The sequence below is a fragment of the Jatropha curcas genome, chromosome 7 (genome assembly GCF_041381405.1).
Source record: "Jatropha curcas cultivar XTBG-Jc1 chromosome 7, XTBG_Jcur_1.0, whole genome shotgun sequence".
In the NCBI taxonomy this organism is placed as follows: domain Eukaryota; kingdom Viridiplantae; phylum Streptophyta; class Magnoliopsida; order Malpighiales; family Euphorbiaceae; genus Jatropha; species Jatropha curcas.
In genome coordinates, this window is record NC_143157.1 from 28,127,612 (window position 1) to 28,145,422 (window position 17,811).

The 17,811-nt window shown below is 34.8% G+C and overlaps 3 protein-coding genes across 3 annotated transcripts in view; all 3 read left to right on the forward strand.

The window, feature by feature from the left end:
• Positions 1 to 2,380, forward strand: part of LOC149495125 (G-type lectin S-receptor-like serine/threonine-protein kinase LECRK3) — a 2,601-nt gene extending 221 nt beyond the window's left edge. The window contains exon 2 of the mRNA XM_089724502.1: positions 9 to 2,380. Within this exon, the coding sequence (XP_089580628.1) occupies positions 9 to 2,295 (2,287 nt within the window). The 3' untranslated portion in view covers positions 2,296 to 2,380. The remainder of the gene's footprint in view (positions 1 to 8) is intronic.
• Positions 2,381 to 10,465: 8,085 nt separating this feature from the next.
• LOC105631971 (thermospermine synthase ACL5) lies at positions 10,466 to 12,837 on the forward strand. The gene is made up of 9 exons (XM_089723611.1): positions 10,466 to 10,864; positions 10,953 to 11,019; positions 11,157 to 11,251; positions 11,350 to 11,452; positions 11,623 to 11,868; positions 12,001 to 12,076; positions 12,164 to 12,222; positions 12,302 to 12,438; positions 12,535 to 12,837. Exons 1-9 carry the CDS (start codon positions 10,734 to 10,736, stop codon positions 12,620 to 12,622), a joined length of 1,002 nt encoding a protein of 333 aa, XP_089579737.1. The 5' UTR covers positions 10,466 to 10,733; the 3' UTR covers positions 12,623 to 12,837.
• Positions 12,838 to 13,914: 1,077 nt separating this feature from the next.
• Positions 13,915 to 15,654, forward strand: LOC149495126 (Haloacid dehalogenase-like hydrolase (HAD) superfamily protein). Its single transcript, XM_089723570.1, has 7 exons — positions 13,915 to 14,165; positions 14,276 to 14,341; positions 14,431 to 14,528; positions 14,622 to 14,659; positions 14,767 to 14,854; positions 14,937 to 15,146; positions 15,237 to 15,654. The coding sequence occupies exons 1-7, from the start codon at positions 14,117 to 14,119 to the stop codon at positions 15,474 to 15,476; spliced, it is 789 nt and encodes a 262-aa protein (XP_089579696.1). The 5' UTR covers positions 13,915 to 14,116; the 3' UTR covers positions 15,477 to 15,654.
• Positions 15,655 to 17,811: the final 2,157 nt, after the last annotated feature.

Here is a 17,811-nt window from a genome sequence, read left to right on the forward strand (position 1 = left end):
CTGTGTAGTTTTCATGCCCAGATTCTACCAAATATAAGCTTAGGTTCTGGCATTACTGCAGGAACTAATGATTCTTGGCGATCCCCATCTGGGGAATTCGCTTTCGGATTCTATTCTCTCCCCAACAATCTTTTCCTACTTGGAATTTGGTTTGATAAAATCCCAGAAGGAAAGCTAGTCTGGTCAGCTAATCGCGACAGTCCTGCAGAAGCTGGATCCATAGTCCGCCTAACCTTTGCTGGTCAGCTCTTTTTAACGTACTCTAATGGCAGTGTTCAACCTTTATACAATGGAGCAGCTGCAAGTTTAGGCTTCATGCTGAATGATGGCAACTTTGTCTTAAGAGATGGAAACTCGGAAATCATCTGGCAAAGCTTTGATTCGCCAACAGACACTCTCTTGCCAGGCCAAGTTCTAGCTAAGGGCCGAAAGCTTTATTCCAATGCAAAGGGCACTGCTGATTATTCAACTGGAAACTTTATGCTGCAAATGCAGTTTGATGGGAATTTAGTTCTCTCTGCCTATCATTTCTCCGATCCTGGCTATTGGTATACTGGAACTCTAGTAAACAATGTTAGTCTCGTGTTTAGTCCCAATGCTTCCGTGTACCTTGTCAATAGTACTAATGATAATATTTACACTCTGAATACAAATGTATCGGCAGCTTCAGTTGGAGATTACTATCATCGAGCAACGATTGATGATCATGGAAATTTCCAACAATTTGTTCACCATAAATCAAACAGTAGTGGATGGACAAGTGTGTGGAGGGCTATTCATGAACCTTGCATTGTGAATGCTATATGTGGTGTCAATGGCATGTGTACCTCTCCAGATAATGAAACAGCGAATTGTCATTGCATACCAGGTTACATCTCATTGGATCCTAACCAGGTGTCAAAAGGGTGTCGTCCTGAAACTACAGTGAATTATTGTGCAGACCCTTCATTTAGAAATTTCACAATACAAGTGATTGATGATGCTGATTTCCCATTGGAGGGTTTTCAAGATCTTGATAGAGTACTGAATGTTGATGTGGAAGGATGCAAAGAGGCTCTTATTAGCGATTGCTACAGCCTTGCTGCTTCCTTGGTGGATTCTAGATGTAACAAGAAAAGAGCGCCTCTTCTAAATGCAAGAAAAAGTACATCTACCAAAGGAATCAAGGCATTGGTAAAGGTGCCAATGAAGATTAGCAATCCTGCTAATCCGAAAGGTGAAAAGAAAAATGATTTTAACGTTGTAGCTTTTTTGAAGATTAGCCTTATTGCTAGTGCCAATCTTGCTTTCCTGTTTGGAGTTATTGCCATCTACTATCATCCTGCTTTTAAAAGATTTATACGAAGGAAACACTTTACCAATGCAACAACTATTGGAATTATCTTCCGAGAATTCAAATTCCAGGAATTGCACGAAGCAACAAATGGATTTAATAAGACCCTAGGGAGAGGATCCTCTGGTAAAGTTTATAGTGGGATTCTAAGCTTAAATGATACGCGAATTGCTGTTGCAGTAAAGAAGCTGGAGAAAGAAATTGAAAAAAGTGAGGAGGAATTCATGACAGAGCTTAAGATAATAAGCAGGACACACCACAAGAATTTGGTAAGACTACTAGGGTTTTGTGTCGAAAAGAATCAACACTTTCTGGTCTATGAGTTAATGGCTAATGGCGCACTATCTGATCTTCTGTTTGGAGACGGAGAAAGGCCAAGCTGGTCACTGAGAACTGAAATGGTTCTTGGAATAGCAAGAGGCTTACTTTACTTGCATGAAGAATGCGAGACTCAAATAATCCATTGCGACGTTAAGCCTCAAAATGTTCTGATTGATGCCAATTACAATGCTAAAATTGCTGATTTTGGCCTCTCCAAGTTATTGAACAAAGACCAAACAAGAACAAACACTAACGTAAGAGGAACAATGGGGTATTTGGCACCTGAATGGCTAAGGAATGCACCTGTGACATCTAAAGTGGATGTATACAGTTTCGGTGTCATGCTATTAGAAATCTTGTGCTGCAGAAGGCACATTGAGTTAGACCGGGTAGAAGAAGAGGGCGATAACGATGATCTTGTTCTCTCAGATTGGTTTATAAGTTGTTTAAATTCCGGTGAGCTGGAGATGATAGTAAGACATGATACTGAAGCGTTGAGTGACTTTGAGAGGTTCGAGAGGATGGCTTTGGTGGGAGTATGGTGCATTCATCCTGATCCTGTCCTTAGGCCTTCGATGAAGAAAGTTACACAGATGCTTGAAGGAACTTTGGAGGTAGGAATCCCACCTTTGCTTCGTTGATCAAATGTCCTAGTTATCCCTTCTATTGTGACTCCGTAGTAATTAGCAGTATTATTCATGTAATAAAACTGTAGCTTTATCACCCTTTTATGTCTCTATTTGAATTTTTTTTATATGTAAAATAAATTAAGGCATACATTAGATGTTCAATTTAGAAATACAAATGAATATATATATATATATATATATATATATATATATATATATATATATTATGCCTCTACCTTTGTGTTGCACCAAGTCCATTTGAAATTTATTTTTAAAAATAAAAAAATACTAAAACTATTAATAAATTTATAATCTTTCCAAGTCTATCCATCAGTTTTAATCAAGTAGACTGATCAAAACATTTTCTCCTTTACCACTTCAAGTAGACTCGGAATTGCATCAATGCCTTCTTAATGATCCAAAGTTTGAGTCTACCAACCGAAGCCCGCGAGCCCATAATCAAACCGATGGGTAAATGAAATTGGTCCAAATCAAAGGTGGAGTTGGTTGGTTTTTTTTTTTTTTTTTTATTCTTTTACGTCCGGTCGTTCAAAGACAGCTCGAGTGTAACTGGAGGCCGATTAAACGACCTCATATAATAGATATGTCGTCTCAGTTTTTCAAGAGAGTCATCGATTTTTTAAGCGTCGTTCGAGAAAGCTCAAGTGGAGGCCCAACATATAATTGAAACTGGAGAAAAACAATATGGAAATGGCCCACAAGTTAAGCCCAATAGCGGAAGGATAGATAAAGCTAGGTTAATTGATTATGAATATTCAAATTAATTTTTTTTTTTTTTTCCCAAGAATCCCATGCTTACAAGGTTGGTTTTATCACATGCGTACTACTTTGCATTGTAAACGAGAAATAGATTTTTGTATAAACAAAAAGGAATGACAAAGTTTAAATTTTTAGCCTCTTAAACCACTACAAGCGGATTTAGAAAATCTTTTTTTCCCTAAATCAACGCTTAAAAAATAAATAATAAAGTATTATCAAAAAAGCTAATTTCAAGTGAATTAAAATTAATATATCTCGTTCTTGAATGTCATTCTTTTTTATAATGAAGTATTAAAAGAAGATTGTCTTTTAAAATATCTCTACGTTATTCATTGTTAGAAAAATAAATTATAAAATCAACTAAATTTGATAATATAGATAATTGGTACCAATTACCAAACATTCAAACCTCAAAGAAAAACAATAACCACAAGTTCTATAATTGTAATAATTTAAACTTTTTTATTCAATGATTAAAAGTTCTTTCAAAAAGAATTCAAATAAAATAAAAATTAATAATTCAAATGAAATAATTCAATTTTAGGCTTGTCGAGTATTTTTATTATAATATATTTAAATATTTTTTTAAAAAGAGAGTTTTTTTTAAAAAGAATGAGAGCGAAACTCTAAGATTACATACACAATTACGGATAAGTTACCCCACTATTATCATGTAGGAGCCATGAACAAAGATCTTGGAAAGGTTCTGGAAGGAAATGCATGTCCATATCATAATTTTTGGCTTCTATAGAGAGAAATTTTGCGTAAAAAATAAAGAATGCTAGTTTATTTAAAAAGGGTTTTTTATCCTTCGTTTTGATGAATACATCCCGCACTTACCACTTGTCTACTAGTTATTTACTTAGATAAGTTACTCTTGAAGAATGCAAAAAATCTTAAGAAATTTCTACACGTGATGATGATGGAGAGCCAGACAAAGTAAATAGAAGATGGAAGGAAACAGAATAGAAGCAAAGATATGATTCAATGGTTTTTGGGGAACATATAGAGTGTATATATCATAACTTTTCCAAAACAAGAGGTGGGTGAATCCATCATCACCCCCAAAAAAAAATATCCTAAGACCATCATCTTCTAAAGCAAACAACAGACAGCACCATCAGCCTGATGCAAATATTACCTATTCAATTGCACACAAAGCTTCGTTAATTACTCATAATTAATATTAATTTAAAAATAAACTCTATTTTCATATACTTACTCATTTTATGTGCATACAAAGACTAGTTTAATGGTTCAGATGGAACCCGCAAAATGGGATTAATAAAAGAGGAGACGAATGGTTGACACCTGTCAAAGCACAAGGCATGGTATGGATAGAATGATAAATGGTGAAGTGGTGAATAGTGATAGGAGAGAAGGGGTTATTGTGTAGATTTGATTATGGTGGGGTTGAAAAAATTTGATGGTTTGATGGGGATGGTGGTGATTATGAGTGCGCCTGCCATGGCACGCCCTCCATCTTTTGTGAAACAAGAGAATATGATGATGGTTTCCACTGCACGCTCTCTTCTCTCTCCAACCAAGATTTGCACACATTTTTGAAGTAAAGAATATAACCAGAATTTTCGGTATTTGTCACCTCTATTAATCATCATCTTTTATCCTTTTCCTTGACTCTTTTTTCACTTGTTTATAACTTGTAACCATCGTGCATATACATGTCTGCCTGCTCTTTTACGATCATCGTCCACATACATATATATATATATATATATATATATATTACATCAGCTACTATTAATCTCAATGAATTGACAGATGCCCAAGAAACAACTGAATAACTACATATAGACATTGGCATTGTTAGGATACCGGCAATAAAATTACGAGAATAATTAAGCAGCGGAAAAATTAAAAATGGGACACACAGAAATTTACGTGGTTCACCCTCAACTGTTTAGGGCTACGTCCACGGGACCAACTCCGAATAATTCTTCTACTATTACAAAATAATAGGCTTACAATGAGAGTAATACAAAATAATGGCACTCACAAAGTGTTTCCCAAGAACACCCTAATAATCTTCACTATTTTCTAAACCCTTAATTTTAAGAACCCTTTTTAAAACTAATAACTCTCAAATATTCTTCACAGATTAATTGTTATATCTGTGGCGCTCTAATGTCTCTCACTTATTGTTGGTACGTTTTAAACTGAGAGGCACCCCCTCCTATTTATAGGAGAGGAAATGAGAGAGTGAGAGAGTCGTGACACACGACTTTTCCTTTATTTCGTGGTTGGTTGCCAAACTTTGAATGGTTGGCAACCAACCTTCTGACTTTCCTTTTTTTTTTTTTTCATCACGTGGTTGGGCACCGCCACTCCACTAAAAAAAAATATGTGGGTCCCACTTGAGTGGGCACACCACCACCAACAAATCTCCCCCTGCACGCTCAAGTGGGGACGTCAGCCATATTCTCCATCATCCCTGAAGCTAATCGACAATATTCAAACTTGTCTTTTGGAAGAATCTTCGTTAATATATCTGATCCATTTTCATCTGTATGGATCTTCTCAAGCTGTAACTGCTTCATCTCCAGTACATCCCTGATCCAATGATATCTAACATCAATGTGCTTTGATCTTGAATGAAAGGAGGAATTCTTCCCAAGGTGAATTGCACTCTGACTATCGCAGAATATCAAATATCGTTCTTGATGAATTCCGAGTTCATTCAAGAACTTTTTCATCCACAGCAACTCTTTGCATGCTTCTGTTAGTGCTATGAATTCTGCCTCAGTTGTTGATAGAGCAACACATTTCTGTAATCTTGATTGTCATGACACGGTTCCCCCTGCAAATGTGATTAGATACCCTGATGTGGACTTTCTCGAGTCAACATCCCCAGCCATATCTGCATCGGTATAACCGACTAATACTGGCTTTTCATCTCCAAAACATAAACATACTTTAGTCGTACCTCGAAGATACCTGAAAATCCATTTCACTGCAGCCCAATGTTCCTTTCCCGGATTTGAAAGAAACCGACTCACTACTCCGACTGAGTAAGCAATATCTGGCCGTGTACAGACCATGGCATACATCAAGCTTCCAACTGCTGAAGCATATGAGATCTTTTCCATCTCTTCCTTCTCTCCATCGGTAGAAGGGCATTGTTTTGAGCTTAATTTAAAGTGATTAGCAAGAGGACAACTAACCGCTTTAGCATTCTCCATTTTGAACCTTTGAAGTACCTTCTCAATGTACTTCTCCTGTGATAACCATAATTTCTTGATTCTTCTATTTCTTGTAATCTTCATGCCAAGAATCTGCTTTGCTGGTCCTAAGTCTTTCATAGTAAAAGACTTACTTAGCTGTTTCTTCAAGCTATTAATTCTGACAGAATTCTGACCAACAATCAACATATCCTCTACATAGAGCAAGAGAATAATGTAGTCATCATCAGAGAACTTCTTTACAAAGACACAGTGATCTGAAGTAGTCTTTTTGTAACCTTGCTCCCCCATAACAGACTCAAACTTCTTGTACCACTGTCTTGGTGCTTGCTTTAAGCCGTACAAGCTCTTCTTCAGTTTACAAACATAATCTTCTTTCCCCTTTTTTATGAAACCCTCTGGCTGCTCCATGTATATTTCTTCTTCCAAATCTCCATGTAGGAAGGCAGTCTTTACATCCATTTGCTCGATTTCCAGATCAAAACTGGTGGCCATTCCTAGCACTGTCCGAATGGATGTCATTTTCACAACCGGTGAAAAGATCTCATCAAAATCAATACCTTTTCTTTGATTGAATCCTTTCACAACCAGTCTAGCTTTGAATCGTGGTTGGGAGCTGTGTTCTTCCTGCTTGATTCTGAACACCCACTTGTTCTTCAAAGCTTTCTTGCCTTTGGGCAACTTCACCAGCTCAAATGTTTTATACTCATGCAAGGATTTCATTTCATCTTGCATGGCTTCAATCCAGTTCCTTTTGTGTTCACTTTCCATTGCTTCTTCAAAACATTCAGGTTCTCCCCCGTCAGTCATCAATACATATTCATTTGCTGAATATCTAGTAGATGGTTGTCTGACTCTACTAGACCTTCTTAATGTTTGAGAACCTTCTGGTGCTGGTGGCTGAACAGGAACACCATCAAAATCATCTTCTGGTTCATTCTGATGAGGAATTTGTGGATTTTCTAACTCTGGCTCTTGTTCTTGTGGAACATTTTCTTCATCTCCAACTTGTCTTTGTTCTGTTGCTGGAGGAACTATTTGTACATCTGTTGAATCATCTTCAAATCTATCGGCAGCTTGCTTCTGAGTCTTTTCAACATCTTCAATAGTCTGATTTTCAACAAATACAGCATCTCTACTTCTTATCATCTTTTTCTGGATTGGATCAAAAAATCTATAGCCAAATTGATCTTGACCATAGCCAATGAATACACATTGTCGAGTCTTGACATCAAGCTTAGACCTCTCATCCTTAAGAATATGCACAAATGCTTTGCAACCAAACACCCGCAAGTGATCATAGGAAACATCCTTTCTCGACCATACTCGTTCTGGAGTATCATACTGAAGAGGAACACAAGGTGAACGATTTATAAGATGAACTGCTGTAAGAAGAGCTTCACCCCAAAATCTTTTAGACAACTTTGCATGTGAGAGTAAACATCTGACTCTCTCCATCAAAGTTCTGTTCATCCTCTCAGCCAAACCATTCAATTGCGGTGTCTTGGGAGGTGTTGTTTGATGTCGAATACCATGCTCTTTGCAGAAAGCATCAAATGGCCCAGTGTATTCTCCACCATTATCTGTTCTGATGCACTTCAGCTTCTTGCCTGTCTGTCTCTCAACCAAGTTTAGAAATTGTTTAAAAACATCTAAAACTTGATCTTTAGACTTCAAAGTGTACACCCAGGTCTTCCTAGAATGGTCATCGATAAATGTTACGAAGTATCGATTTCCACCATATGACATCGTCAATGGTCCACATAGATCTGAATGTACCATATCTAACATATTCTTCATTCTGGAAGGCTGAGAAATCTTGAAGGCTACTCTATTCTGCTTTACTGCCATACAATCAGAACATTTCTCTAAATGGACTTTATCCAATCCAGATAGCATGTTGTTTTTTACCAGAGTTGTCATTCCTTTCTCACTCATGTGGCCTAACCGTTTATGCCACAATTCAACTGTACTGTCATCCTCTGTTACATTAAAAGCATCTCAGGAGAGCTTCGCATGCATCACGTACAGCTTTGGATCTTTCTTTCCATTTGCTATCACCATGGAACCTTTTGTGAGCTTCCACTGCCCATTTCTGAAGGTGCTACAGAAATTTTCATCATCAAGTCTGCCAACTGAGATTAAATTAGAATGCATGTCTGGTACATGCACGATATCTTTTAAAATTAATCTCGAACCATTTTCTGTCTCCAGGCAAATGTCTCCCTTACCGACGACTTTCAACAGTTTACCGTCTGCTATCTTGACCACACCCAAATTTTCTGGTGTGTAAGATGAAAAATTCTCTCTCCGAGATGTTGCATGAAGTGTAGCCCCACTATCAATTACCCAACTGGTCTCTTGGGTTGCAAGATTGATAGTGTCTTCAATGAACAGTTGGAACTCAGCAATGACATTAGCTTCATCATCACTGCTCTCTTCTTTCTTTGCTTTGCCTTTGATCTTCTCCTGATCACTTTTGAACTTCCGGCAATACCTTTTAATGTGCCCCTTCTTCCCACAATGATGGCACACAATATTGGCAAATTTATTTGATCTACCTCTGCTCTTATCTCTTGTATTTGAACTTCTAGATTGGCTCCTCCCTCTGGGCTGGTTATTTCTTTTATCATCTACTAAAAGAATGTCTGACTGAGATGAAGAAGGATTCTGTGCTTTGCGTCTCATTTCATCATTCAGAACAGCATTTTTAACAAATTCCCAGCTAACTCCACTATGTGGTGTAGAGTTTGTTATTGATATCTTCAAAGTCTCCCAAGACTCTGGTAAGGAGGCAAGCACCATAAGGCCGAGGATTTTATCATCAAATTTTATGCCCATATTTGACAGCTGGTGAATAGTCGCCTGCATCTCACTCAAGTGATCTGCTACAGAAGTACCTTCTTGGTATTTGAAATTCATCAGCTTTGTCAAATAAAATAATTGGTTGTTGCCGGATTTTGAGGCATACAACTGTTCAAGCTTGTCCCATAATGTTCTGGTGTGAGTCTCGTTACAGATGTGGTTGTACACATTATCATCGACAAATTGTCGAATATAACCACAAACTTGTTCATGCTCGAAAGCCCATTCTTCATCAGTCTTGTCTTCCGGTTTGCTTGAACCAAACATGGGCAAATGCATTTTGGTTACCATAAGGAGATCTCTCATTTTATTTCTCCATATATGGTAATTTACGCCATTTAGACTGATCATTTTGCTCGTTCTAGCTTCCATGACTTTTAAGTGAATAGTAACTGTATATGTGAATAGTAATAGTATACGAGAATAGTAACTGTACACGTAAATAGTACTATACGTAAATAGTACCTGTATGCGTGAATAGTACTATACATGAATAGTGCTGGGCTTAACAGTGACGGGCTTAGCAACAGTAAGTCGATTTTGCAACGTCTTTCCGAGCGGACTGCACCAACGGACTCGTCGTAATTTTCTCGTCTTCGTAGTATATTTATTTTCAAAATATATCCACGGATCCGATAGTATATTTAATGTCTCTCACTTATTGTTGGTACGAGAGGCACCCCTCCTATTTATAGGAGAGGGAATGAGAGAGTGAGAGAGTCGTGACACACGACTTTTCCTTTATTTCGTGGTTGGTTGCCAAACTTTGAATGATTGGCAACCAACCTTCTGACTTTCCTTTTTTTTTTTTTTTTTTCATCACGTGATTGTGCACCGCCACTCCACTAAAAAAAAATATGTGGGTCCCACTTGAGTGGGCACACCACCGCCAACAGGCATATCATGGACGGATATCCAAAATATAAGCATTTAGTTTAAGTTTTACCTAGGTCATTGCATGCACATAGACATATATATGGACAACAGACAATTAGACATCATCACGAGGGTTAATCAGCATCAGAAAAACCAAACGACAAATTAGTAATTTGTTTTTATCTATTATTTTCAAATATATAGATTCACTTACTTTAATTTGTGGCATGCTCAATTTTTTTTAAAAAAAAAAAATTATACCCTTAAAATAAAGATACTTTCTAAACTAATAACAATAATTTTTTAAAATTTTAATTTATATATATAAAATATTAACTTCATTATGTTTTTTAATTAATGTTTATTTAATGAGTAAGAAAGGAAATTGAGGGTGAAACAATATTAAAACCCTATCCTTTCCTTTGAACCTTTTTTTTTTATATAATGTCAATGTCTAGGACTAGACGTAGTACCGTTCACGAAAATCCATGACGATATTTGGTATATAGCTTACTCCCACTTCGATAAGATTTGGCAACTCTTCCTCTTCCATACGAAAAATCAAATTATAGCTACTTTTCGATTTCTCTGCCAACTTTCCATTTATATTGTGCTGCATTTCCAAATCCTAACCCATCTCTTCTCATCCTCTGAACTTGCTTTCTCCTCCTCTGTTTTCTTCTCTCTTTGTTTTTCAACATTAATTCAGAGATATAAGAAATAACTACAATGGGTGACATTGCTTGCTCTAATGGAATTACCAATGGTAAATGCCATTCATCACCTAATGGATATAGAAAGAGTTGCTGGTATGAAGAAGAGATTGAAGAGAACTTGAGATGGTGTTTTGCTCTCAATAGGTATATACTATATATAATATATTATATTTTCACCCTGAGTTAATTTTAACTATCTTACACAATGTGAAATTAATATTCCATTTTGCAGTATTTTGCACACAGGTGCTTCTCAGTATCAGGACATTGCCCTATTAGACACAAAACCATTTGGAAAGGTTTGTATGACCAAAAAAAAAAAAAATTGTTTACAAAAATTGATTCATTTTAAATAATTCCAAATATGTAAATATATAGCTGTCCTTCTATTTTTGAGCTTTTTTTTTTTTTTTCTTTTCTTTTTGCTGCAACATAGGCTTTAGTCATTGATGGAAAGCTTCAAAGTGCAGAGGTGGATGAATTCATCTACCATGAATCCCTTGTTCATCCAGCTCTTCTTCATCATTCTAAGTATTTCTTTTCTCTCCATATATATTACCATAGGTTCTTTGTTTTTTTTTTTTTTTTAATTCCAAAATTTATTGTTCTATTTATCTTTTTAATTTTAGTCCAAAGAGCATCTTTATTATGGGAGGAGGTGAAGGTTCTACTGCAAGAGAAATACTCAGACACAGGACTGTTGAAAAGGTTGTCATGTGTGATATTGATGAGGTAACATCTTTCCCTGTTTTTTTTTCTTTATGTATTATTTTTGACTTTCCTTTTTCTTTTTTGTCCCCATAAAACTATTATCCAAAATGACTGTTATCATCATTATGTTTCTTCTAATCAGTAATCAAAATCTCAACTTACCAAAAGTAATTTGTAATTTGATGGAGCAGGAAGTGGTTGACTTCTGTAAGGCATATTTGGTTGTGAATAGAGAAGCTTTTTGCGACCAAAGACTAGAGATTATCATAAATGATGCCAGAACTGAGCTACAGAGCAGGAAAGAATGCTATGATCTTATCATTGGAGACTTGGCTGACCCAATCGAAGGAGGCCCATGTTACAAGCTCTACACCAAATCCTTCTATGAGTTCACTGTTAAACCCAAACTCAATGAGGCTGGCATTTTTGTCACACAGGTATCCCTCTTCTTGTAATATTAGTTTCCGGCTTATAGGCTCAATCAAGAAAATTATGGGCCTGATGAGCAAGTGTAGTTTGTGTGCATGTTTATTTTAGAGAATTATTAAAATATTTTGTAAACTTTGCAGGCAGGGCCAGCAGGAATATTCAGCCACACAGAAGTTTTTTCTTGCATATACAACACTTTAAGGCAGGTCTTCAAATGTAAGTATAAAAAACTTAACTTCATTTTTGTTAATTAAGTTGATTAATTTCATTTTTCTAATATTAATTATTATTTTCCATATGCAGATGTTGTACCTTATTCAGCCCACATTCCTTCTTATGCTGACACTTGGGGATGGATCATGGTAATTAATATTGTACTCAACTAGCTAATTATAAACGGAGAATTAATTATTGGTACTAATTACAAATACTTATAAACAGGCTTCAGATAGCCCATTGGTGCTGAGCGCTGATGAATTAGACCTCAGAATAAAACAGAAGATCAAAGGGGAAAACAGATATCTTGATGGAAAAACATTCTCGTCATCCTCTACCTTGAGCAAAGCTGTCCGAAACTCGTAAATACCCACTTTGATCTCATCTTAATTACATAGTAATTAGCAATTAATTTAAGCAGTGACGAATTATATATGTATGTATTATTATGGCTGCAGACTGGACAATGAAACTCATGTATACACAGAGGGAGCAGCAAGATTCATTTATGGGCATGGAAGTGCTTGCAAACAGAATCATGCTTAAGAAATTAATACAAATTAAGGAGCCCCTACTATAAGAACAAAAGTGAATTAAGAATTCAAGTGGAATATAATTGTTTTTCATATGTTTATTTATCTTCTAAAATTATGAACTTTTTTTTTGTTTTTCTCTTTCAATGTTCGTGTTTTTATTTGTGTAGTTATGTACTTTTGAATGAATGATATAACAGTAATGAACGAAATTTGTTTGTGTTTCTATATTTGTATTTGTATTGAATAATGTTTTTCCAATATTAGAAATGTTTTACTTGCGGTATGAGTGTGAAAACACCAAAATAAAAAGTAAAAGACCCATTGATCAGACAAGAGTTGTCATCTTGTAATAATTGTTGTCATGCAAGTGCTAGAACGCATATTAAAACATAAATTATTATTAGTTATATAAGTGGTGATAAATTGAAGAATCGTATCACCTGCTGTAGTGGGTACCACAACCCACCACCAGCACCTATGGCTATTTTATTGGCCATTGCCATTATAATCACAACGCCTGTTGTGCTCCAATCCATCATCATCCCGTGCCAATATCAAAGACAGACATTTTTAAAATGGTTAATTTTGTAAACCTACTTGGGCCCATTAGGGCCATTGGGGCCCAATTCATTAATAACTCTCAATAATTACAAGGTGTCTTCTGCTAAAAAGACACAGCATGAGTTAGTTAAGGTTTCAATATGAAAGCTTGACGATGACGAAAGATCGTGTTCTTCAACTTTATACGTAAAAAATTTACCACACATTTCACATGCAATATAAATATCTCTGCGAACTTTTAAAGTAATGGGGTTCTTGACACCTGCTGCAACACTAACACCGTCAAATTACTGAAACGCCCACTTCTTATTAGCTAATAACAAATCAGAAACTAATAATTTCTACTAATTAAATTAGAATTTTGTTTTGAAGAGATAGAGTTGCCAGATAAGTTTTTTAAACTTTTTGTTTTTTTTTTATGTTTTTGTCTAATAATTTCCTTGTAGTTTTGTAGTTTTAGTATTGCTATTAGCATATCTGTATCTGAACCATCACGAGAAAAAAAAAGATTATCCAACATTAGAAAAAAAAATAAGTTTTTTAGTTTTTTCGTCCAGTTGTTTATCCAAAGCTGTAATCTGATTGGCTGGATGCCAACCATTATATATTCCATCTGCAAGAGATTAGAGGACAATATCGTCATTTAAGGTTTTAACTTTTCTTTGAAGGCCTTCAGCACTAGTACAGCGCGTGGGCCCTTTATCTACCCGGTTTAACTACTCGTTATTGTGTAAGAGATTTGAACTCTGACTCAGCATCATCTTCCGTGGCGTTCGTGTCCCTCCGTCTCCTTATAAATTAAGTTAACATTGCCATCTGCAAATCCTCTGCCTGCCTGACTTCCAAAATAACACAAAGTAAAAACTACTTCTCCTTCCTCCAAGTGTTCTTTTAACAAAATTCATTCGTTTTATCTCTTTCGTCTTCGTCTTCGTCTTCGTCTATGGATTGTTACGGCAAAACCAGCTCTCCTATTGATTGCCTCATCTTCGGTACTCTTTCTTCTCTTCTCTTATACTACAGACTACAGATCATGAAATTTTAAAAGAAGAAAGGCTTATTATCGCATTTGTTTTAATTGATTTCTTTAAATTTGAAGCAGATTTGGATGACACTCTGTATTCTTCGAAGCTGGGAATAGCAGAAGCTCTAAGGAAGAACATCGATGGTACTCAGATGTTCTGCAAGGTCTTAATTATTTTTTTATATAATTAAGAACGAAACAAAGCTGATTTGTTTTCTCTCATTTTGTTCTAGATTTTCTTGTTGAAAAATGTGGATTTCCAGAGAACAAAGCTTCAACTCTCCGAGTTGAGCTCTTTAAAACTTATGGAAGCTCTCTAGCCGGTTTGAGGGTAATTAATCTTTAGAACGATAAATGAATTCATTTCTTTGCCATGATTTTATTTTTCTGATTTTTTCTTCTCCAAAAATAATTTATATTCCAGGCTTTGGGGTATGATATCGATGCTGATGATTATCACAGGTAAATTAGGAAAATACTGAAATCTCTTGATTTTAATATTTGCAACTTGATTTCTAAATATTAAATTTAAGCCACCTAATTTTTTGTTTTCTGCTTCGAATTTCCAGTGTCGTGCACGGAAGATTGCCTTATGATTTAATAAAGCCAAACGGACAATTACGTAACATCCTGCGAAGCATCACCCAGAGAAAAATCGTGAGTTTCAGGAAAATCAAACAATTCTTGAATTTTCCAATTTTCTTTGCTTAAGTTTGACCGTCTCATTCTTGTTCTCCAGATATTCACCAATTCAGACAGAGTTCACGCGATTAAGGTCCTAAAAAGATTAGGATTAGAAGACTGCTTCGATCAAATCATATGCTTTGAAACAATGAATCCAAATCTCTCCAAATCGACACGGCCTGATGAATTCCCTGTTCTTCTCAAACCCTCAATGGACGCCATGAAGATTGCTCTCCAAGTTGCCAACGTTGATCCTCGCCGCACGGTAAGCTGCCAAAAAACTAGATAACTTCTCGTTCTCTGATTAATTTTCCCCAAACCGGTATTAAAACGCATTGTCGTTTTCTATGAGCAGTTATTTCTCGACGACAACGCAAGAAATGTGGCGGCAGGGAAAGCTATGGGTCTTAGGACAGTTCTGGTTGGCAAAACTGTGAAGAGCAAGGAAGCAGATTATGTATTAGAGAACGTAAACAAGCTTGCACAGGTAATTCCAGAAATATTGGGGAGTGGAAAGGACAGTGGCGAACAAAGAATCAGCCGCACTAGGAGTGAAATTGATTCTATGCTTGCAACCGCACCCGTCGGAGCCTAATCAAAATTATTCCAATCAAAATCTTGTAATTGAGGGTTGGGTAATTGTATTGGCCCACTTTATGTACATACAACAAACCAAACTAAATGTCGTGTTGGCATCGCCCAGTGGAATGTAATATGACGTTTGTATATGGTATCCGCATAAAATAAAAAATTGTATCTTTTCAATTCCTGTATATGCCTACTGTTTCATTTTAAAATTTCAACATTTTAAATTTTCATTACGATGTGGTTTATTTCACATTTTACTCAAGTCATTTAAAATTCTTATAAAGTGATAAAAAAAAACAATTAATTTTTTCAAATTATATAAAAAAAATTCATTAATTTAACTAAATTACCATTTATCTCACATTATTAATAATTAATATATTTAATATATACAGGTAAAATTTAAAAAAAGTTCGTTAATTATTATTTTATATTCCCAGATTGACAAGCACAATAAAAAAGATCCATGTATATATACATGAAATAACGTATAAATTTATTTAGACTAAACTTTTTAACATACAAAATCATTATTTTAAATATTTTAATTTATAAAATTAAATCCATTAAAAAATTATTAGATTGTCAAAAACTATTAAATTTATTATTCCAAAAGTTAAATCAACCGTCACTAAAATTAACATTTTATATAAATAATTAAATGCACTAAAAACTATTATTACAAGTTTGAAGATATACAAAATGTTATTAAAATTCATAACTTTAAAAGTAATAAATTTTATAAAAAATTAAGTGTCACGAAATTTGGTATTATGTAGAAGCTTCGAATCAAATATAATGGAGATAGCTATAGCAATAATGCAGATTTTATAAATATTTAGTCCACTTTTATGTGCTGTGTCACCAACTCACAATATAACGATTTGCAAGGCACTGCTGCCTTGCCTTGTTGTCGTACTCAAAAAAAGATTAAAAAGCATATGATGTAATGGATTGATGGTGTGGTGATTGTGTGGCATTTATAAATGCCTGTCTCTTTCATTATTAATTTAATTAATCTTGATCTCATATGTTAATTGGTTTTTTAGTGCAGATGAATATTTTCAAATATATAAATAAACATTAATTTTTATTCCCGTATAACTAAAGAGATCCATCAAATCATATTTTAATTATTCGTTAAAACAGTTTTTTTTTTTTTTTTTTTTTTTTATATATATATATTAGTTGTATGTTAGGTGTTCTTAACGATAAGGACTACCTTCAATCGCATCACTCAGCATATCACTTGTTGATTATTATAATATTTTGTATATTGAAATTTACGATTGCAGATTGATATTAACGCGTGCTTCTATTTAATTTAATTTTACTTTATAATATCGTTCTCGTCTAATGTTTATTAGAGACAAGTGATTAATTAAAATTGATGTCCCTTTCACTCTCAAAGTTTAAACAATTACTATACTTTTATAATAATTAATTAACTATAATTAAATAATTATTTATTAATTTTTTGAAACCGACACCGGTTAAACTTAAAATAAAAGAGATTAAAGTAATTTGAAATTTTAAAAATAATAGTCATGAAAAGACAACTTTAATTATTTATTGTTGATTTGCTATAAAAATTCTTTTTTATTAATCAATTAAATTCACATAAAATTTATTAATTAAACAGTGGTTTAATTAGTCTTCTCATTTATATGATGAATGGAAAATTTCGAGTTCGAACCCTATCAATCACAGTTTTTTTTTATCAATTTAATGAGTCAATGAATTACCTCTTATTGTGTAATGACAGTACTATTTGCGCCTATAAAAGCCTCTAATGAATTAAAAAATTCACCTAAAATTTTAATCTAAATATTTTTTTTGTCAAGTTTAGTTTAACAAATAAAATTGGCTATCAATCTTGGACCCGATAACAGCGCCAAGCCCAATTATCCTCGGAGCAAGCCCCAGTAGCCAACTCCAAAAGTTGTGACCAGTGAGCTAGTTAGGCTACGTGGGCCATGGATATGGCTAGTTTGGCTACATGGTGAAAGTACTGTGTCCGAATGCACAAACAAACAAAGAGATAAAGCTCCATATTGATCATAGAAGCAATTAAACAAAAAAGTAAAAGGTTTGATCAATTTATACAAATGGCACAGACCATGTGGATGATTTAATTCAATGGCAGCAAGTTCAATATCCAAGTCATGCTTCATTTAACTAACGGGGATATGACTTGTGCCCTTTAAGTAAGAAGTCGAATGTTCGATTATTATGAACAGAGAAAATCATCGCATACAGTGTTTCCTTCTTATTAGTTTAATGCGGTATGAGTGGGGTTAGATTTAGCCTAGTGTGCTGCAGACAAGTGATATAAAAAAAAA